The sequence below is a fragment of the Anomaloglossus baeobatrachus genome, chromosome 4, assembly GCF_048569485.1.
Source record: "Anomaloglossus baeobatrachus isolate aAnoBae1 chromosome 4, aAnoBae1.hap1, whole genome shotgun sequence".
NCBI lineage: Eukaryota > Metazoa > Chordata > Amphibia > Anura > Aromobatidae > Anomaloglossus > Anomaloglossus baeobatrachus.
Window position 1 is genome coordinate 114,686,917 of NC_134356.1, and position 23,372 is coordinate 114,710,288.

The following is a 23,372-nucleotide window of genomic DNA, read 5'->3' on the forward strand; positions in this document are numbered from 1 at the left end:
ATATCTGGATGACATCCTTGTCTTCTCTCCGGACCTCCAGACCCACAGAGAGAACGTGCAGCTGGTTCTACAAAGACTGAGAGAGAATCGTCTGTACGCGAAGTATGAGAATTGTGTCTTTGAGCAGTCTTCTCTCCCCTTCCTGGGGTACATCATCTCTGATACCGGACTGCAGATGGATCCAAAGAAGGTCTCCTCCATTCTCAACTGGCCTCCTCCTTCTGGACTAAAGGCAATCCAACGCTTCCTGGGATTCGCCAACTACTACCGCCAGTTCATCCCTCACTTCTCGGCTCTGACTGCTCCTCTCTCCGCTTTGACCAAGAAAGAGGCTAATCCAAAGGACTGGTCACCTGCGGCCGACGCCGCGTTTGGCTCGCTGAAGCAGGCATTTGCCTCCTCTCCTGTACTTCACCGTCCGGAGTTAAACCGCCAGTTCACCTTGGAGGTGGATGCCTCCTCCTCAGGAGCCGGAGCAGTGCTCATGCAGAAATCCTCCTCCGGGAAGATGGTGACTTGCGGATTCTTCTCCAAGAGCTTCTCAGCGCCTGAACGCAACTACACCATCGGTGACCGAGAGCTCTTGGCAGTCAAACTGGCTCTGGAGGAATGGCGCTACCTTCTGGAAGGAGCAGTGTACCCCGTTATCATTTACATGGACCACAAGAACCTGGAATACCTGCGGTCTGCTCAGCGACTGAACCCACGGCAAGCCAGGTGGTCCTTATTCTTTGCCAGGTTTGATTTCCAGCTCCATTTCCGACCCGCGGACAAGAATGTACGCGCTGATGCCTTGTCCAGGTCTTTCATGCCCATAGAGCAGGAGGAGGAGACTACCCAACCCATCATCTGTCCTAGCAAAATCATTCCAGTGGCTCCTGTCACCCTGGCCCAGATACCGCCCGGGAAGACCTATGTCTCTGAGACTGACAGGCAAAAAGTGTTACACTGGGGTCATGCCTCGAAAACAGCCGGTCATGCTGGTCAGAAGAGAACATGGGGTGCGATTGTACGCCATTACTGGTGGCCATCTCTTCGCACGGACGTCGCTGCTTTTGTCTCTGCCTGCTCCTCATGTGCCAGGAACAAGACGCCCAAACACCTGCCATATGGCCGTCTTCTGCCTCTGCCGATACCTTCAGTTCCGTGGCAACACATAGCGATGGACTTTATTACAGACTTGCCATTGTCCTCCGGACACACAGTCATATGGGTCGTGGTGGATCGATTCTCTAAAATGGCTCATTTCGTCCCTATGGCTGGATTGCCCTCTGCTCAGGAACTCGCGGACGCCTACATACATCACATCTTCCGCTTGCATGGCTTTCCATCTCACATCGTATCCGATAGAGGAACTCAGTTCACCTCCCGCTTCTGGAGGGCTCTCTGCAACCATCTGGGAGTGACTCTGGACTTTTCATCTGCATACCATCCTCAGTCTAATGGCCAAGTGGAGAGGGTCAATCAAATATTGACCTCTTTCTTACGTCACTATGTCAACGCCCATCATGACGATTGGTCCACGCTTCCTCCTTGGGCTGAATTCTCCCATAACCACCACATCAGTGAGTCGTCCTCCAGCTCTCCCTTCCATGTCGTTTACGGACTTCAGCCCTCCGTCCCATTGCCTGTATCCCCTTCTTCGGATGTCCCTGCTGCTGATACTGTAGCCCGTGACTTTGCAACCATTTGGGACTCTGTCAAGGCGTCCCTTGGGCGTGCTTCCCTGCGGATGAAAAGACACGCAGACAAGAGACGTCTGGACCCTCCGTGTTTCTCTCCTGGAGATCTAGTCTGGCTTGCATCCAAGTACGTCCGATTGAAGATACCATCCTACAAGCTGGGTCCTCGCTACATCGGGCCGTTTAAAGTCCTCAACAAGATCAATGAGGTCTCCTACAAGCTACAGCTCCCGGCCACGATGAGGATACCCAACTCATTCCACGTCTCCCTGCTCAAGCCGGTTGTCCTGGGTCCCTTCTCCGCTGCTGCCAGTTCGGCTCCTCCACCTATTGCCGATGACGACATCTATGCGGTAAGGGATATCGTGGCCATGAAGACCGTACGGGGTCGACAGTTCTTCCTGGTGGACTGGGCAGGGTATGGTCCTGAGGATAGGTCCTGGGAGCCCCGGGAGAATGTGGGTACTCCGCTGATCCGTGCCTTCCTGTCCCGGTTGCGGGGAGGGGGGCGTGGGGGGGGGGTACTGTCACGCTCCCCGGGTCCCCTGTGCTGCCCTCCGGCTCACCTGTCACGCTCCCCGCTCTCCAGCACCCCTTGCCAGCGCGTCCCCAGCGTCCTGGTCCCCGCACCCGGCGTCCGTCGGCTTCACAGCCCCATCCTGGCCCTGCTGCTTCCTCCTCGCAGCTTCCTGCTCTGGCTTCTGGCACTCGGGCAGCGCGCATGCGCATTAGGGCGCGCGCGCGGTAATTGACCCTTTCTTAAAGGGCCAGCGTCCATTAACAGGAAATGATGCAAAACAGGTACAGGGTATAAAGGGGGTTTATGTCCAAGGGGGCGGGGCCTGATCTTCGTGTTTCTTAAGCTAGGAGTCAGGTCTCCTGGTGTATATGTGTATATACTCACCTATCTCTCTTGTAGAGCCGTGCCTGCCTCGCCATCCGGTCCAGACCGAATCCCGAACCCCGAACGCAGTCCATCTGCCATCCTGACAGTCCGTACCATCTCGGATCCCTGCGGTGACCTGTCATCTCGCTCCAAAGGTTCCGGACCCCGCCTGACATCTTCTCGGCTTCCGAACCTGAGCTGCGTCACCCGGACTACCACCAGTGACTCCGTAGTCCCAGGGACTTCTCCGTTATACTCCTGTGCACGGACTGTTCTGCTGCCTATAGTGCTCCAGCTACCGGACCCCTTACCACCATCTAGGAGTTCGGCCCAGTGGATCCACCTCCTGGGTCTGCCCGTCCACCTGGCCCTGACATGGAGTAATGGGTTGACCGAGACTTCGTGCTGGCTCGAGCGCTTCACTCCTACAGCATGCTCACACTGGGACACACCTTGGTGATGGAAAGCCGGTAACTCTATTTCTTCAAGTTCATCCAGGTCTTCTCCAGACTCGGGTAAGTGCGGCATTCTGGACAGCGCATCAGCATTGCTATTCTTCTTGCCAGCCCGATACTTGATGGTAAAGTCAAAGTTAGACAGCCGGGCCATCCATCGCTGTTCCAACGCACCTAACTTGGCTGTTGCCAGGTGTGTCAACGGATTGTTGTCCGTGAAGATGGTGAACTTAGCCGATGCCAGATAGTGCTTGAAGCGTTCAGTCACTGCCCAAACAATAGCGAGGAACTCCAGCTTGAAGGAACTGTAGTTTTCTGGATTCCTTTCTGTGGGCCGTAGCTTCCTACTGGCGTACGCTATCACCCTCTCTCTACCTCCCTGCACCTGGGACAGAACTGCTCCCAGTCCCACGTTGCTGGCGTCTGTATACAGTACAAACGGCTGGCTGTAGTCAGGGTAGGCCAGAATCTCTTCTCCCGTGAGAGCCCCTTTCAGCCGGACAAAGGATGTTTCTAGTTGGCTGCTCCATTCAAATGGAGGGCTCTGCTTCTTAGCCTGCTTTGGCTGGCCCACCAGGAGATCTTGAAGGGGCGCTGCTATCTTGGTGAAACCATCAATGAACCTTCGGTAGTAGCCCACCAGCCCAAGGAACTGCCGCACCTCCTTTACCGTGGTGGGTCTTGGCCAGTCCTTGATTACGGTGACTTTCTCTGGATCAGGTGCCACACCTTCTGCGCTGACCACATGACCCAGGTAATGTACCTTTGGCTTCAAGAGGTGACATTTGGACGGCTTTATCTTCAGGCCATATTTCGACAAGGACTCAAACACCTCTGCTAAGTGCCTCAGGTGGTCTTCATAAGTCTTGGAGTAGACTATAACGTCATCCAGGTACAACAGCACGGTTTCAAAGTTGTGGTGGCCCAAGCAGCACTCCATCAGCCTTTGGAATGTCCCTGGCGCGTTGCAGAGCCCGAATGGCATACAGTTAAACTCACAGAGGCCCATTGGTGTCGTGAATGCAGTCTTCTCCTTGTCCGCCTCTGCCACGGGAACCTGCCAATACCCACTGGTGAGATCCAAGGTGGAGAAATAGTTAGCTGACTTTAAGGCTGTTAGTGACTCCTCTATTCTGGGCAGTGGATAAGCATCTTTATGTGTAATGCGGTTAATTTGCCTGTAATCTACGCACATTCTCATTGTACCATCTTTTTTCTTTACGAGCACTAGGGGAGCTGCCCAGGGGCTACAACTATCTCTGATAACCCCAGCCTCCTTCATTTCCCGTAACATTTCTTTGGCACGCTGGTACTGTGCGGGGGGTACAGGGCGGTATCTCTCTTTATTGGTATGATGATCACCTGTGGGGATTTGATGTTTAACCCCTTTCACCTGCCCAAAATCTAGGGGGTGTTTGCTGAAGACCCGCTCGTACTCCTGTACCACCCGGTAAACCCCATGCTTTTGGTGTGAGGGGGTGGAGTCGGTGCCCACATGTAAGTTTTGGCACCAGTCTTCCAGCTGCCCCTTGGAGCCATTGTCTTCCGCCTGGTCGGACGGGATCAAGGGTTCCACTGCTTTAATGGTATTGTTGCTGACAGTGTACAGTTTTGCTACAGTGGCATACCGGGGCAATTTGGCCTCCTCCTCCCCACAATTCAGGACACGGACGGGCACTCTCCCCTTGCGGACGTCTGCCACCCCTCTGGCTATCAGGACTCCCGGCCTACTGTCTGAATACACCGGTTCTACCAAGGCCTGGTAATCCTGACCCTTGAGGCCTATTGCTGCCCGACACCATATCAACATTTCACTTCTTGGGGGTATTGCAATGGGGAGGGGGTCACTTACCCTCACACTGCCAATTTCTCCTCCGGCCAGCTCTACCTGCTGCCTCCTCATCAGGGCTCTGATCTCCCTCTGTAGGGCACGCTGCTGCCCGGAGCTGGCAGTTTCAGACGCCTGTTGCAACAAAATTATCACTTCGGCAATACAATTTTCTATCACATTTGTACCAATGGTTAGCAGTGGTTCAGATTCTTTGCGAGCTATATCTACAATTATCATCCCCTGACATGGCAATTTTACCCGCCCCACTTTAATGGTTACTTCTTTGTACCCAATTTGGGGTAAGGGCTGACCATTACTGGCCACAATTGTTAAATCATCATCTGGGCCATGGTCCATGTCTGAATCAGCCCAATATCTTTTGTACAGTTTGTAGGGGATGGTTGTTACCTGGGACCCCGTATCCAGGAGGGCATTCAAAGGGATCCCGTCCAGCACAATAGGAAGGACCGGGCGTCCTCCCACACACTTGCTGCGACTGGGGGTTGAGCCGGGCTTCCTCACACCTGGGGGTTGGCTCCTGGCCCCAGGCTCGGCCCATTTAAAGGACAGCGTCGTGCAATGTGGCCCGCCTGGCTGCAGCGGCGGCAGATCGGTTGTCCCGTTGAATCATACCGGTCTGTGTCTCTGCCTCGGGTCGGCGGAATCCTCCTCTGTCGCATCCAGGGGACGTCATCTGGGCTGGAGGCCAACTCGAGTCTTGCAGGCGATGGGGTCACTTGTAGAGACTGCACGGTCTTGGCAAGGGCAGCTACAGTCTTGGTCAGCTCCTGGACCTGCTGTCTGAGCTCTGCAGTCGGATCCTTATCCAGGGACTGCGCCTCAGCCCCTGCAGCGGCTCGTGTTGCAGGCACCACCCCGGGGTACGTGATAGCAAGAGGCCGGAGGGATACTGGGTCATTCGGTGTAGATTCTCTCAGTACCCGGATGGCCTGGTCCTTAAACTTTGCAAAGTCCAGAGCAGGGTTCTGCAGGACCATGATACGCAGCTGGGTCCTGTGGGCATCTGACAGGAGCCCTTCTATGAACTGCTCAGTTAGGAGTTTGTGTTCTTCACGTACACTCTCTGGGTCCACCTGTTTAACTGCTTTCAGGGCCTCCTGCAAGTTTAAGGCATAGTCCCTTATGCTGTCTGTGGCCTGTTGTTTGCACCCAAAGAATCTCATCTTTATTTCTGCTGCGGTGCGGGTGTCAAAAGTACTCTTTAGCTTGGCCAATATCTGGGTTACTGTCCCTTTATCTGTATCAGGCCAGGACTTCACTTCACGCTGGGCTGCGCCGGCTAGCTGTCCCATTAATATGCCCACCTTCTGGCTCTCAGTCAGAGGATACACCCGGAACAAGCTGTGCAGACTTTCTCTGAAGTCGCTCAAGGTATGGGACTCCCCGGAGTACTGCGGTAACCATTCTGCTCCCGGGATGTACGGCATTGTGATCGGCATTACCGGCGCTGCAGCGGGGGCTGGGGCGACGGCGACAGGGATTGCTTCGACTGGTGCTGCGGCGTCTCGGGCTATGGCAGCCACCTGCTCTCCCTCTGAGTCGGACATCTTCCTCCCCCTTAGTGAACCTTACCAGGCTCCGTTCACTTTTCAAATTTCCTTCCGGGTCGCGCGGGGTTAACAGCGCTCTGCTCTGATGGCGTGCTCCCTTCGCGCTGTTTGTCAGGCACGCCCCCCTTCTTCCTGCGCTCGGCGAGGCTAATGGCGGCGGCAGTTTGCAGACAGTACACAGTCTTTTAAGCACAATTCCTGCAGGCGCACAGTACCCGGTGTGACCGGGCACGAAATCCTGTTCGTGACGCCAAAAGTTGACTCGCCCACCCCAGGGCTATGGGACACCCGGTGCCGGGCCGGACTAGTCCGGTGGTAGTCAGTGGTGGCTGGGCCCGGCTCCGTGGCCCTGGTGGGTGTCAGTAGAATATGTGGCTGATGACTTTAAGTTTGTATTCGTGACGCCACCTGTGGTATGCGGCTATTAAGCCGCCGCTGCTGTGTAAGGCCTCCGGGGTGATGAAGTGGCAGCAATGGTGATACTGCTCCCCACAGGTGGAGCAATGCCCGGGGCACAGTTGGTGCTTGTGGAAGTCTATGGTGTTGTGTGACTAACATGGTGCAGGGCCGACAAGCAATGAAAGAAACAGGCACAAACAGTAGTCTCTTTACCTTCTCCTCTTTTACTCGGCAGAAACTTAGTCCAGGGAGACCGTCACAGATGGTAAAGATGGTCCGGCCGGCCTGGAAGTGCCTGGGGTGATCTTTGGCCAGTTGAGTATGAGGCCTACTCCTTAATCTTTCTTTGCTGTTTTAGGACACTGCACTTTGGGTTCGCAATTGCCCTCTTGCTGCTGGGACTTGTTGTTCGTCCCTTTTTCTGTGTGGTAGACTGCGCAGGCCCTCTCTGGTGCTTCTCTGCTGGAGTCCACACCGGGCCCTTGGAATGCAGCTGTACCTTCAGATTACTTCTGGGCCAGGGGCTTGCAGCTCTCCTGCCCTCCGGATTCAGCTACCAGGGATGGATTTTATGCCCTGGCAACTACAGACTCCGATGTCCGAGTCTCTGCTGTGCCTCTCTGCACCTCTTGCTTCACTGGGCCAAGCTATCCCAGCTCTAGGCCCCAGTTCTACAAGGCAGCACTACTCTGCGTCTGTCCTCCTTCACTCCTGTCTACAGACTAACCACTACTTCCTCCCTCCAGCCAGACTTAAGGAATGCTCCCTGAAGTTCCAGGTTCAGAGCTCCCCCTGCTGGCCGGAGGGAGAACTGTGTTGGGTGTTAACTTACTGGCCAATAGATCTCCCAATTACCTCCAGGCTCAGCATTAACCCTTTGGGAGGGCAATGCTGTTGTGGCGACCAGGTCCTGGGGCGCCACAACTGCGAGCCGGCATTCATAGATCATGATTTCTGCTATACAGAGCAATGCCGATCCACTGCTCTGCACAGCACAAGAGATCGGACAATCGCAGCATCAAGTCCCTGAAAGAGTCAAAATACAGTTAAAAAAACAAGTTTAATTCACCCTCTTTTGCCTCATTAAAAATAAAACAATTAAAAATACACAGTTTGTATTGTGCTCAGAAATGTCCTATATTTCAAAATATAAAATGTATTCAGATTTTTTTGGTTGCTACAACATATTGCAATAAAGGCTAACATATCTACCCCCCCCCCCCAAAAAAAGGCCCCCATATGTTTGGTGTCTTCATACACATACTGACCTAAGGAATCGTATTGCAAAGTCACTTTTACCATGTATTGAACATAGTAAATAAAGCCCCAAAAGACATTGTGGAATTGCACTTTTAGAGCTGAGTCCTGTCAGCTCACACCAGGCTCTCTAGAGCTTGTACATTGACAGTGAGATGTCAGAGTAGTCTAAGCAATGACAAGTCCTGCTTCTTAAACAAACATTGCAAATAAACAGATTTGACCTTGACAAGAAAGGCATCCTTGAATTCTATGTTTTAACCCTTGCAGCATGTGTTCTTCAACTTACATAGCAAAAACCTGCTAACCGATTCCCTTTAGAATAAAACTTCATGAGAGGGCTTCTTTAAATAAGTGGTGTCATTTAAAATTACAACTGATTCTGCAAAAAAATCAAGATTTGGCATCTTTGATAGTTTGAAGGAAAAACACAAAATGAAGATTCACCCTGTGTCCTTGTGTAATATTTTGTTCTGAATTTATTCTATCCCTTTTTAACATGGTAAGCTTTGATATGATTGATTGGAAGCTAGTGGTAGATTTTTGGTTGCCATAGCAACAGTCGGCTCTCTGAGGAACTAGTGGAGTGACAGAGGGAGCCATCTCCTTCTGTCGCACTCTTTAGATTCAGCAGTTGCAATTGACTGTAGCATTTAAGGAGTTGAGCTTCTGCATACACTGACGGCGCTCAAATTCACTCTGCAATACCTTTGTGAATAGGCGATTGAACTCCTACAGTGAGAGCCCAATACCACGATTATGGAGTGAATCACTGCCTTTTTTACACCGTAATATAAAGGGACACAATGTGAAAGGGCCAGGTTCTGACAGAATGTTAAACAGCTTGAGGTGCAATCTTTGTTTTTTCTAAGCTAGTTTCCTGGTCCTTGAGCTCATAACTTTGTCAATCTTCTTCATAGGATCGTGTGACTGATGCTGGGCCAAAGGGAAATTTTGCACGCTTTATGAACCACTGCTGCCAGCCAAACTGCGAAACTCAGAAATGGACTGTGAACGGTGACACCCGAGTGGGTCTTTTTGCCCTGTGTGATATCAAAGCTGGTGAGGAAAAAAAGTTATAACTTGCCTATTGCTTCTATTCCTTTTTTGTGTTCAATTTAACTGACAAAATGCCAGTTATAGATATTTTGAGACCAGTTATAAAGGTTTGTGTAGAATGTGTGCCTATAGTGACTTTGAAATGTCAGGTACTGTTAATAAGAGATCCAGTAACAAACATGGTTGGTAAAGGCATCTCATCAGTTTGCAAATCTTAGGTTTAAAGGGACCTGTCATGTGATTTTTGCTCCCGCATTTCAGATAAAACCTACTTTGAATGGCTGACGAGGGACTGTGTCTCATCAGACTGTAGCAGGTTTCAGAGTAAAGCCTTCACAGCTACTAAAGTGCCGCCATGCATGGTGTGGGCAGCCTGAATCACGTGACCAATTGCCTTTAACCTCTAAAGTATATTTGACATAACTATACATCATCATCAAGAAGGGGTTCTGACAAATATAGTTACATCATGGCGATAATCCAGTCCCACAAGCTGTGCCACGAACGATTGCTGCCGGGGGCTCAGCTGTTATAATTGAGCTCTGGCTGTCCCAATCAGAGGCGTGCCCTTGCTGCCCCCTGCTGTTTAACTCCTGTAAATGCCACAATCAACAGCGATTTCAGCATTTAGAAGTGGGAGGGGGCTTCCTGTCCCACCCAATCAGCATTCCTGTGATTTAAATCATGGACTGACCATGGCAACTGGAGTTCAAACATTGACCTCCGAGTTTGTCAGCTACGGTGACCCTTTGTACCATGCAAGGAGCATGGTCGAAAAGGCGTTTTGTCAATGTAGCACTGACAGGTGTAATGCATTTCCAATGCATGAACACCAGTGATGAGAGTTGTAAAAGTTAGACCCAAAGAGGAACTAAATATATATATAAAAAATGTAAATAGTAAAATATTATACCAATAAATACGTGTCTTTGTATAAAACTAAAAAGCCCACATATTCGATATCACCATGACCAGATTGACCCGATTTACAAAAACAAAGTTGCAAAAAAACTATTTCATTTACAACCCAGAAAAAGTTAAATGTAAATAACAATGGTATCTCTGAAAACTGAAAAATAAAAAGCTAAAACTCAGAAAATAGTTATGCAAAAATATTTATATAAGAAATATATAATCTCTATCATCTGTTTAATTGCATAAAAGCTGCAAAACCTAAAAAAAAAAATTATATATATATATATTTATATTATTTATTAACCCCTTCAGCCCCCGGGCACTTTCCGTTTTTTGTTTTTTGCTCCTTTTCTTTCGAGAGTTGTAACCTTTTTATTTTTCCGTCAATCTTGCCATATGAGGGCTTGTTTTTTGTGGGACGAGTTGTACTTTTAAATGAAACCATAGGTTTTACCATATAGTGTACTGGAAAACAGCAAAAAAATTCCAAGTGTGGAAAAACTGCAAAAAAAGTGTGATGGCACAATAGTTTTTGGGATGTTTTATTCACCGTGTTCACTTTATGGTAAAACTGATGTACCGTATCTATGTGATGCCTCAGGTTGGTGCGAGTTTGTAGACACCAAACATGTATAGGTTTACTTGTATCTAAGGGGTTAAAAAAAATTCACAAGTTTGTCCAATAAAAGTGGCGTACGTTTTGCGCCATTTTCCGAAACACGTAGTGTTCTCATTTTTTGGGAATTATGGCTCAGTGACAGCTTATTTTTTGCATCTCGAGCTGACATTTTTAATGGTATCATTTTTGCGCAGATGCTACGTTTTGATTGCCTGTTATTGCATTTTGCGTAAAACATGCGGCGACCAAAAAACGTAATTTTGGCGTTTGGAATTTTTTTGCCACTACGCCTTTTAGCAATCAGATTAATTGATTTTATATTTTGATAGATCGGGCATTTCTGAACGCGGCGATACCAAATATGTGTATATTTATTTATTTTTTAACCCTGTAATTTTCAATGGGGTGAAAGGGGGGTGATTTGAACTTTTAAGTTTTTTTGTTTTTTTTTATTTTTTAAAACTTTTTTTTTTACTTTTTTTTTATTTTACTAGTCTCCCTAGGGGGCTATAGCGATCAGCAATCCGATCGCTATTATCTATCTGCTGATCACAGCTATACAGCTGTAAACAGCAGAAATAGTCACTTTCTTTTTCCCTCTGCTCTCGGCCGAGGAAAAACGAAAGTGAAACTTCGTAGCTGCAGGCGTCATCACATGACCCTGTGCTACGATGGCAACCACCCGTGGGGGCGGCGGTAAGTAAAAAACATGGCCGCGCGCATTTAGATCTTGCTGCCAGACTTTGGCAGCAAGATTTAAGGGGTTAATGGCCGCGGGTGGAAGCGATTCCACCTGCGGCTAGCAAGCACACATGTCAGCTGTTGAAAACAGCTGATATGTGTGCCGACCGCCACCTGCCCGCGGCAGGGAGCGGGGCTTAACGGGACACGATCCATGACGGATAGATCCGTCCAAGGTCGTGAAGGGGTTAAATGCGTGTGGTATCATTCTAATCATACTTACCCGAAGACTAAAGCAGTCTTACTATCAATTTTACACTATGGTGAACGGCATCAGAAAGAGCCCCAAAAAGTTTTTTGTTAATTCTGCCTCCCAAAAATTGTAATATAAAGTGATAAAAAAAAAAAAATGGTACTAATAAAAACTTCAACTCATTGTAGCCAAAAATATATATAAATCTGGTATCGCTGTAATCTCATAAAGCTGTCAAATCACTAAAACATTATGTTGAGTGCTGTAAATACAATAAATTCTTGACTTGCTGCTGATTTCTTTATTCTGCCTCCCAAAGTTCGAAGTAAGGCTGCTTTCACACTACGTTTTTTTAACATGCATCATGGATGTTTTTTTTCTGTAAAAGTGGATCCTGTTTTTACAAAGAAAAAAGCATTTAAACGCATGTGTTATTTTGCAGGATCCTGTCACTTGAAGTTTATGAGCCGGCATTGAAGTCATGTGATCAGTAGTGAGGGGAACTGAACGTGATAGATTGGGAGCCGGCATCTGACAGCTGCGGACGATGGTAACCAAGGTAAACATCGGGTAACTAAGCGCTTTGCTTGGTTACCCGATATTTACCTTGGTTACGAGCGTCTGCCACTCTCGGGAGGGGGTGAGAGGGAGGGAGTGAGAGGGAGGGGGTGAGAGAGACTGATCATGCCAGGCTGGTTTCTGGGCATGCTCAGTAGAGTAAGCAGGATCCTGTCTATCAGCATGCTAGCGTTCACATGCGTTTGCGTGCAGTATAGTCAGGATCCAGTGAAAAACTATATTTGGATGCAGCTCAAAAACGCTACAAGTAGCGTTTTTGAAAAAAGTTAAAAAACTGCAAGTCGCTGGATCCTCACTATAACGCATGTGAACGCATGTTGACGTGAGTCCATTAAAAATGCATTGAAATGAAAACGCATTTGCACTGGATCCGTTTTTGCTTTAAAAAAACGTTCATGACGCATGTTAAAAAAACGTAGTGTGAAAGCAGCCTAAGGTGTGGCTCACATTTATCCTGTGCTCTATGCTGAGCACTTGCATCTGAGTTTTCATGTAAATCTCAGAAATATGTGATTCAGTTAAGGCCTAAGACACACGGCAATCGGAAAATCGGAGCGAGTGGAATGTGATTAAACATTGCATTCCACTCGGACCAATATTACTCTATGTGCCAGCACCCATGAGCGATTATTTTCTCAGCTTTAATCGGACATAGAAAACAGTCGTAGCATGCTGCTGGTGCAATGCGATCCTTGTTTCTCTCGCACCCATTCAAGTCTGTGGAGAGAGAAACATGGCACTGCACTTGACTTCCATTACCCGCTGCGTTCTCAGCAATACACGGGAGCCCGTGACGTCACCGCTAATGACAGTCTCGGGGCGCCCGCGAGACGTGATGTGAGAACGCGGCGGGCAATGGAAAGCAGTGACAACGCTGACGTCAGGAGAGCAGGAGATCGTCACAGCAGGTAATGATCTCATCTAAGGGGGCGTGGCCTGGACGGCAATGTGAGGAGACGTGTCTGTGGAGCTCTCCTGCAAACACCCATGATAAATACCTGAACACCGCTGTTATCACTGCCTCAGCCAGCTGTCAGGAAGATAAGGTGGTGAGGACTTGTCTGGGGTGAGTCTGGTGGATGCAGAGCGGTGCCATGGTCCGTCGCAGGCAAAAAGATAATGGAGGCGGGAAAGTCCCCAGCTCTCAAGATGGTGCCATGATAAGGGAGGACGCTGAGAAAGCTAATGCAGCCTGTCAACAAAGAATGCAGGTCTAGCAAGGCTTGAGAAGTTTGCCTGGACTCCAGAGAAATCACTTCAGCATATAGATAACAGAGGTGAGAAAGGAGAGGATGGGGAAGATAATGCCAGCTCTGATGAGATGGGGTATGGTGAAGAGCAGCAAGATAATACAGGAGAGATGGAGAAAGCACTTAGTGCAGAAGAGGCTACAGAAACCCCACTTTAAAGGACGTTTTTGCAGTGGTGTCTTTTTGTAAAGAAGCTCTGACTACCCTGACAAAGCAAATTAAGGGATTACAGGCAGAGGTTGCTGGCATTAAGAAAAACCTCAAAAAAGCAGACCTGAGAACAGGAGCTGTGGAAGAAAGAGTGGGGTAAACAGAGGATCATATTACAAAACTACAAAAGTTTGAAAAAACATTTGCGCAGCAGATAGCTGAAATCATGACAAAAAACGATGATTTAGAGAATGGCTCTGGAAGGAATAACATCAGGATTGTCGGCATCCCTGAGAAAGCGGAAGGAAGAAACCCCACTGAATATGTAGAAAACTGGCTTAGGGAAAAAATTGGGGCTAATGTCTTATCCAAGCTCTATGCCGTGGAACGTGCACACAGAGTCCCGATGCAGCCACAACCAGCAGGCAAGGGCCCTCGCACTATGCTAGCCAAGCTCCTCAACTACAGTGACAGGGACACTATACTGCGAAAGGCAAGAGACATGGAGGATCTTATGATTGACGGCCAGAGAATTTCCATATACCCGGACTACTCCATTTCTGTCCAAAAGCTACATATGACTTTTACTGGAGTAAAGAGGCGCCTGCGAGAGATTGGGGTGCAATACTCAATGATGTTCCCAGCAAAGCTAAGAGTGACGGCGTTGGAGCGGGTGCACTTTTATACAACTCCGGAGGAAGCCATGCAGTGGTTGGACGCAAACGAAAAGCAGATCCGTTTGAAGGAATGAGCTGACTGAATCTGCAGTGTGTTGGAGAAGGCCGGCTGAGGCTCTACGACATCCTTGGGAGCTTACAGGGGACCCTTCTTGTTTTTTGTTTTTTTTTCTCCTTCCCTTTGGGATTGAGGTAGTATGCAGGGGGAATGCGAAGGGTTTGATGTGAGCTTCGCATGACATGGGGACTGCCTAATTAGGCGCGGTGGTGGTGTTTACAATTTGAGATTCCAGTTTAATTACTGTTCACCATTTTACTGTTAAATTGGTTGAGTGGAATGTGATTATACATATAAAGGGTGGGAGTGGAGGATTGTTGGAAAAGGGACGAGTTTCAAAATGTGTCTAAGAGGAGAAGGCGAGGGAGGTGGGGGGGAATTTAGTAGGGATTATGGATCAGGTTTGGAAAACCTGATGCTTCATGGGAGTATTCAAAAACAGGAAGTGGTGGGGAGCAGGAGGGGAGGGGAGCAGGGGGGGAGGAGGGAAAGGGGTAGGGTAGAGGCAGCATGGGGAGATACTACAAGGTTTGATGGTTTTACTGGGTGGGATAACGGGGGATAGAATTAAGGTGTTGAGTTGGAATATTAGAGGGTTATCAGAGAGCGGCAATAATTAAATATGTTCAAGACCAGAACCCGTCAGTAAGATGTCTACTAGAAACGCATCTAACAAAGGAGACAACACATGTTTTAAATAGGCCTTCTGCACCCATCTCCTATCATTTCACCTTTTCCAACTATGCAAGGGGTGTAACACTGCTGATCCATAACTCTGTGCAATATGAAGAGATAGAAGTGTATGTGGATAAAGAGGGACAGTGTGTGGCCATCAAGTGTAAAATATTTGGCAGACTCATGTGTATAGCTGCAATATATATACCACCTCCATATATGTGCACCAAACTAAGGGAGATAAGGGAGTTCTCTGAGAAGGGGGGAGTAATCCCTTTTTTACTGGTGGGGGACTTCAATAATGTGATAGATCTGTACTGGGATAGGAGTAGTAGACCTCCAGGTATCCAGGATAGTTGGATGACTTCGTTTGGCACTCTTATTGGGGAACTTGGAATGGTGGATGCCTGGCGAGTGAGGAATGGGAGGGTATCCTGCTTCTCTTGTTATTCGGCTTCACATAACACTCTGTCCCGCATTGACATGGCTCTAGCTAGTGATCTGATGGATGCAATGATAGGCGACGTGCAATATCTGACAAGGGTGATTTCAGATCATAGCCCGATTCTAGTGTCCATACGACGGGGGACCCTGACAGGGGGAAGGAGGGGAGAGTGGAAGCTTCCTCCAGCATGGATCTGTCATATTAATATGGGGAATATAGAACGGGATCTCGGGGAATTCTTTATCCACAACGAGGGTAGCACTGGTCCCCTGGTGGTATGGGATGCGATGAAGGCATACCTCAGGGAGCTCCTGTTCAGGGATATCTGTAAACATAAAACACAGACAAGGCAGGATGAGAAAGATAGCCTGGAGGCCTTAGATAAGGCAGAGCTGGAAGCAATTCGGAGTAATACTACGGATGCGAAGCAAAATCTTAGGCAGGCGCATGAACAGGTTAATAAGATGCTTTTGGAGAAGGCGGTAAGGAAGCAGGCATTCCAAAAATTGCATTTTTATGAGGAGGGAGAAAAAGTGTGTCATCTATTATCGGTCATAGCTGCAGCTCAAAGGAGTAGTTCATTTGTGCATGGTATGGACACGGTGAAGGGGACACAGGTCACTGAGGTTGAGGACATCCTTGGGGTCTTTAAAGATTTCTATCGCACGCTATATTCTTCTAGCGGAGAGATGAGGGTGGAAGAGGTGGACTCATTTCTTGAGCGAGGTGAGCTTCTGGTGTTGTCTGTGGCGGATAGAGATAAACTGGAGTCACCTATTACTATTGATGAACTGGAGGGCGCTCTGCATGGCATGAGCAATGACAAGGCACCGGGAGCAGACGGGCTACCAGTTGAAATTTATAAACAGAAGAAATCCTATTACCCAAACTATTGAAAGTCTTTGAGGTGGCGGAGGGGGAAGGTGTATTGCCTAAATCTATGAGAGAAGCAATAATAGTAGTAATTCCTAAGGAGGATAAAAATCCGAGGCTTCCAGACTCATATAGACCAATCTCGTTATTAACAGCGGACGTGAAGCTTCTGGCTGAGGTGTTGTCAAACCGGCTGACTGGAGTTATATCTAACCTAATACATATGGACCAATCAGGGTTCATGGCCAATAGGTCGACAGCTGCTAATATCAGGAGATTATATCTTAATCTACAGTTGCCGCCTGACAACCCTGGCCGGAGGGTGATCGCTTCGCTAGATGCCCAGAAATCAGTCGATAGTGTTGAGTGGGGGTATCTATGGAAAGTGTTGCAACATATGGGTTTTGGCCCACGGTTTGTAAAGTGGGTGCAGCTGTTGTATAATAGGCCTAATGCTAAAGTTAGAGTTAACAGTATGACCTCCTCAGCGTTTGAGTTGCACCGGGGAACGAGACAGGGCTGCCCACTATCGCCGCTCCTATTTGCTATTGCAATAGAGCCTCTCGCGGCGGCCATTAGGAAATCGAAGGGGATCCATGGATTTAGGTATGGAAACTTAGAGGAGAAAATAGCTCTTTATGCTGACGATTTATTACTTTTCTTGGGGGATCCGTCAGCCTCATTGGATCATGCCATGCAGATAATAGAGAAATTTGGAGAAGTTTCGGGACTGACCATTAATTGGTCTAAATCGAGCCTCTTTAAAGTGGATGGGGAAGTAACCTGGACAAATGATGATACTGGGGCTGACAAATTGAAGAGTGTGGACGAATTTAAATATCTAGGTATCCAGATATCTCTGCCAGTAGAAAAATACATACAGGTGAACTTATGGCCGCTTCTTAAAAAATTGAGAGCCAAAGTGGATGCCTGGAACAAGCTACATTTGTCAGTTGTTGGAAGGGTTAATTTACTAAAGATGGTAGTAGTAATGCCTAAACTCCTATACATACTGCGCAATGCCCCTGTTTGTATTTCAAAGAAAAGATTTAAAGGGATAAACTCGCTGTTTAGGGACCTGGTGTGGGGTAAAAAGCAGCCTAGGGTGCGATTAGAGACTTTACAAAGGCCGAAAGATTAGGGGGGTCTAGCAATCCCAAATCCGGAATTGTATTATATGGCGGCGCAATGTCAAAACTTCAGGGGCTGGTCTGATCGAGAGAAAGATGGGGGCATTAAAGAAGTGCTGGAATACATAGTGGGTAGAAGTACATTGGTAATGGGACTAGAGGATGGTGCGGTGGGGATCTTGGGTGGAACGTCTCCTACAATGGCACTTATAAACAAGACCTGGGATAGGCTGAAAAGGGTGAGAGGGGTGACCCGGTTAACTAAGTTTACACCTATCTGGGATAACAGTAATCTCCCGGAGATTCAGAAAATGGGGAATATTGAGGAATGGAGACTCAAGGGTGTAATATACATGCATCAGATATTGGACGGAGGAATTCTGAAATCGTTCCCACAGTTAGAGTGAGTTTCAGTTACCGGCGTCCGGCTGGCTTCACTACAGTCAATTAAAACATGCGATTGCAGCCCAAGCGGCTAAACAAAGTGTGGACATACAGACTGACCTGGTACTGGAGTATGTGTGTAAGGGGGGAGGAAGCACTAAAGGGATCATTTCTGGCACGTATAAAGATATATTACATACCTTTCTTTTAGACTACCCAATTAAAACTAAATCTAAATGGGAGGAGGAAGTTGGGCCGATAACGGAGGAGGTGTGGGAGAGTATCCTGGAGTATGTACCTAAACTCTCTATGAGCGAACCGGCCAGACTATCTCGCCTATACGTGATTCACCGGGTATATAGGTCTCCCTTACTGATGTTTAAAATGGGATTGAAAAGGAATTCGGAGTATCCAAGGTGTCAGGGATCTGACGCAGGTATTTTTCATATGATGTGGTCTTGTCCGAGACTGGTCTCCTTTTGGACTAAGGTTATCCACAAGATAGGAAGAACATATGGGTGTGTCCCAGGGAATCATTGTTATGCCTATTGAGATATGTTGAGGAGCTTGGGGTGGAAAATACTATGAAAATTGCCATTGCTAGGCTGTTGTATACGGCAAGAAAGCTAATCGCCAGGTCCTGGATTAAAAAAGACCCCCCGACCAGGGGAGAGTACAGTAAAAGGGTGAAATGTATTCTTCAGCTGGAACAGGGAGTGTATGAAAGAAGGGGGAATGTTAAAATGTTTGAGAAGCTATGGTCTCCTTGGCTGCAATGCGAATAGGACGAGTGATGGACCAGTAAACTGGTCTGGGACCGGGATAGCCGTTGGAGACCTCTGATGTGTGTGTTTTGTTTTATTTGTGTTACTAGTTGTTCCTCCTGCACAACGGGATGGTTGCTATACTACAATTGGAGGGTATTCTAAGTGTGTACTAAATGGGATGTAGTATCGGGGAGAAGTGTTGCTGCCGGGGTGGGGGAGGGGGCTGGAGGGGGAGTTAAAGGGGTAATAGATGTGATAAACTTAATTTGGATGCCGATTTGTTATTCTGTTATATGTATTGTGTTTTAATAAAAAAGTATCTGATTTAAAAAAAATGATCTCATCTAACCTGACAGCAGCGCTCGTCATCCCCGCGCCTGCCCGCACTGCTGTGTGAGAAGCTGCTGATACTGCAGTGCGGGCAGCCGCGGGGCTGGCAGGGAACGGGGCACAGACTGCACGGGCACCCGACGGAGGTCACATGGAAGTGCTTCCGTGTGGCTTCCAGGGATTGAGTGTGATCTGTGTGTGTTTACTCTTTCTTTAGCTTCCTCTTCCCTTCATAATGACATCACTTCCCTGCAAACCGTAGGCAGTGATGAACATTATGTCCCGAAAAACTTGAAATAACTTGGGAATAACGCAGGAAAACGCAATGAAATGCACAGAATTTGCTACCTGCATTATTCCCTGCTTGATTTCATGATTACATTACAGTCAGTGGAGTGAATAATGCAGTTGGCTGCAGAAAAGAAGTGACATGCTCATTCTTTTTCTTAAGAAAATCTACTGAAAGAATTTTCTTAAGAAAAAAACGCAGTTGTGCACACAGTTAATTTTTTGTTGCCATAGGTTTTGCTGGGAAATGTCTGCAGAAAGGTACAACCATTTTCTCGTTCAAATGATTATTAGGTTTTGTAGTTAACAAATCTTGAAATCATGCGTTAAAAAATTTAAACACATATAGATAGTAATATCAAAGTTAAGAAAATTCTCAAGAAATTTTTGCAGGTAAAAACGCAGTGTGAACATAGCCTTAGCCCCAAAAAATGCACTGTACAATTTGTTGTGCAATTTGGAGTATAGATTTTCCTACAATAGTTTAATTTGTGTACTCAATTTGAAGAGCCCTTAAGTGCCAGAACAGCGTAAGCCTCGCCAAGTAACTAAATTTTATAAAGTGCATCCCTCTGGGAGTTGATCTATGGGTGTAGTGCTGATTTAATCCCTGGAAAACACCCATGGAGTCAAATGTAATGAATGTTACTGAATTTAAAACTGCAAATAAGCCCTTGTCGTGACCAGTACAGTGTAGTGACCGTACATAGTACCCAGCTCGTGCTTCTGGAAACCTGCATCTGTAAATTAAGCAGGCTCTCCTCCCTACAATAATGCCAAACATGTGGATGTTAATTGTGGTTTAGGCACATTATGGGATGTGAGAGGGAGCATTTGAGTTTGGGAGCGCAGATTTTGCTGATTTTCATTTTTTGGGGGTAGCCAAATTGCTTTTCCAGGGTTTTTGTGCTACCAGTAACATTTAAGCACCCTATATTTCCCTTAACAGATGATGGACCTGAGTGGTGACTTGTGTTTTTGTGGGTTAAGTTGATTACTATTTGGTGGAAACTTTGGTACAGATCATTTTGGATCAGTTTACATTTATCCTGTGCTTTATGCTGAGCATTTACATGGGGGTTTCCATCTACATCTCCAAAATACTTGATTCAGGTGATACCGCGACGGACCCATTCACTATGATGAGGCATTCATTAGTGGTACTCGGGATCAATTTGGCCTCTGTTCTGCAGTGTCCAGCTTTTCAAAGGTCCACAAAACTGTTGATGACTAGACTTTTGTGCACATCTAAAAAAATAGACACTGCCAGAAAACAGGCTATATGGGAGTGCAAAGTGACTCCCTCTGCCTCATTGCAGTGAATTTACACGTAGTCCCCGGTGTAAGCATTCAATGTAGAGTGCAGGATAAATGTGAGCCCCACCATACTGCGATCTTCAGAAGTCAGAATGAACAAATCAACAGCAGTTGAAGAATTGACTTTATTTTTTTACGCCAATTCACAGTGCTGTAGAAGTGATTATTCGGCTGTTAGCAAAATGAGAAATTGCTGATACTTTTAACCCTTCTAACTTCCCAACAAAAAAAATGTTTAAAAAAAATAGTGGTGATGTAAAGCAGATACATGGTAAATGTTTGTTTTGTATCTGATTATAACAATCTGGTTTAAGGGCATAAAATGTGAAAATTGCAAAAAAAAGTTACATTTTCCATATTTTCATAAATCTAATTGTATCAACTAAAATTTACCATTACATGAAGTACGTGTCATGTTAAAACATTCAAAGAATCTCTGGGATATGTTGAACCGTTCCATAGTTATTGCATCATAAACTGATGCTGGTCAGAATAGTAACATTTGGCCTGGTCAGGAAGGTTAGAGCAGGCTTGGGGTGAATTTGATGTACTGTGTATCATTATGTGTGCTCTGACCATTTAACATTTACAGGAACTGAACTAACTTTCAATTACAACCTGGAATGTCTTGGAAATGGGAAGACTGTGTGTAAATGTGGTGCTCCGAATTGCAGTGGTTTCCTTGGCGTTAGGCCTAAGGTATGTAACGTAAAATGAAAACCTAATCTATTACGCACTTTTTTTCTATAGCTGGGATCCGTCCAGACATTTGTGTTTAAGTTACAGAGGTTGTTTCAACTTTCTTTTTAATCTTTTACATTGTGTTGGTTTTGTTTTTTCTTGTGGTGGGGGGGGTTTCATTTGGTTGAAGTTTAGTCATAGGTGCTATATACACTGTTTACAGAATTAGGCAAGTTGTGTTTATAGAGGCTTTTTTTTATTATTGATCAAAAACTATGTTCTCATTCAACCCAAAAGACTCAAATATCAAAGCTTAATATTTTTGGAAGTTGGAGTGAGGTTTTTTTTTTTTTTAGATTTGGCTATCTTAGGATGATATCTGTTTGTGCAGGTAACTATTACTGTGCAGAATTATTAGGCAACTTAATAAAAACCAAATATATTCCCATCTCACTTGTTTATTTTCACCAGGTAAACCAATATAACTGCACAAAATTTAGAAATGAACATTTCTGAAATGCAAAAACAAAACCCCAAAAAATTTGTTGAAGGAACAAAAGTGGTCCTCTCCTTTCTCTAAACACTTTGATGCTGCCACAAGCAGTGACAACGACATCTAAGCCTCGGTTCATCCATGTGCATTGTTTTATGGTGGTTGTCAGGTCTAAAATGACAAGTGAATCCTCACATCGCATGCAATGTGTACTGTGCTGTGAGGATGTTCCTGTGTCAGAGCCAAGAACAGCAGTCACATGGCTGAAAGTATGTGATATGTAAACTGCAGGCCAGAATTCGCCTAGATGGGCGCATTCAGTGGAAGTGTGGTGAGCGAGGCGCGTCCATCTAGTTTGGTTCTGGCCAGTGCGTGCGATTTGAGGATTTACAGGTCTACAGACATAGTGACTACAGACTTGTTGTTTTACATGGGACAACCCCTTAATTGTTTCCCAGAATACATGCGTAACATTAATCACCAGAGAGGAGGCTCCCTTAAAATCTAAATCTTTGTTTCGTCAGATTAAAAGGTGATGTTCAGAAGCAGTAGGCCGACATGTTTCAGGGGAGCACATCCATAATCATGACAAGCCTACTGCTGCTGACCAGAACACCTATATAGTGTACTTCTAATATGCCCAAATAGTCTTACATTTTTATAGTGCCCGCTTTCTGGTGCTGGAGGTTTGCTTTTTCGAAGATTTCCCCTCTGCCCCAGCACTCCCCTCTACAACTGAATTCATGTCCAGTATGTATCCGTAGCAGAGGGCCCCAATGACTAATCATGTTGTCCGTCTGTTATGTATCAATTTCAAACCGTAAAAGTTCAGCATTGTGCACTTATTTAGCAGTTTTCAGAGCAGAAATAAAAATGAACTTGGTCTGACCCCATATCTGTTAATGAGACCTTTCTGCTTCATTTGTGGAATTGTTTTCATTTTTGGACCTGAATTTAGTTAATTTGTTTCTAAAATGAAATTAAAGAACGCAGCTGTGAACTTTGTGTATGGAGTTACACTGAAGTGATCAGAGCAGCAAACTGTATGAAACAGGACCTGACATTTCCTGTACATGCGAATCACATGTTGAGAACGTGGTAATCTGTGTCATAGTGTTAAACAGTCTGAATCCCATCAATTATGTTGTCATTTATGTTTGCTATCAAAAATATAAATGACGACAATTTTATTTTTTTTTTCTCCAATTCACACCCAGAACCAGCCGACTACTACTGAGGATAAACTTAGTTCACAAATGCAGACATCAATGTTAAAAATACTTCATGTTGATGGTTCATAATGATATTTTATAGTTCCATATACTGGAAATTATATTGAAAATATATGGTTTGGTTACATCTCCATGTTTTTTCCCTGTATTCCATTATTGGGTTTTTATAGGCATCACCGCGCGTTTCAAATTTTATACTTTCCCCCACCCGCCCCCCTTGTTACCGTCCCACAACCTTGTTTTTTCCCTTGTTTTGCGGTGCAAAGATGAATTCTTTGCCTGATCATCCTCTTTTTCGTTACTTGGAATGTTCTTTTTGTCTTGAGTTTAAATGCACTCTTTTTTCTGCTTTCAGCACGGTCGGGCAGGGTCCCGTTCCACTTAATTTGCGATTATTATAATATACACCTTATTCATGGCACGATTACGTGCAAT

The 23,372-nt window shown here is 46.3% G+C and overlaps 1 protein-coding gene across 1 annotated transcript in view; it reads left to right on the forward strand.

Annotated features, from left to right (window-relative positions):
* LOC142302327 (histone-lysine N-methyltransferase NSD2-like) overlaps positions 1–23,006 on the forward strand; it is a 40,482-nt gene extending 17,476 nt beyond the window's left edge. Inside the window, exons 4-6 of the mRNA XM_075343389.1 lie at positions 9,002–9,143; positions 21,124–21,230; positions 22,923–23,006. Of these exons, the coding sequence (XP_075199504.1) occupies positions 9,002–9,143; positions 21,124–21,230; positions 22,923–23,006 (333 nt within the window). The remainder of the gene's footprint in view (positions 1–9,001; positions 9,144–21,123; positions 21,231–22,922) is intronic.
* The last annotated feature ends 366 nt before the right edge of the window (positions 23,007–23,372 follow it).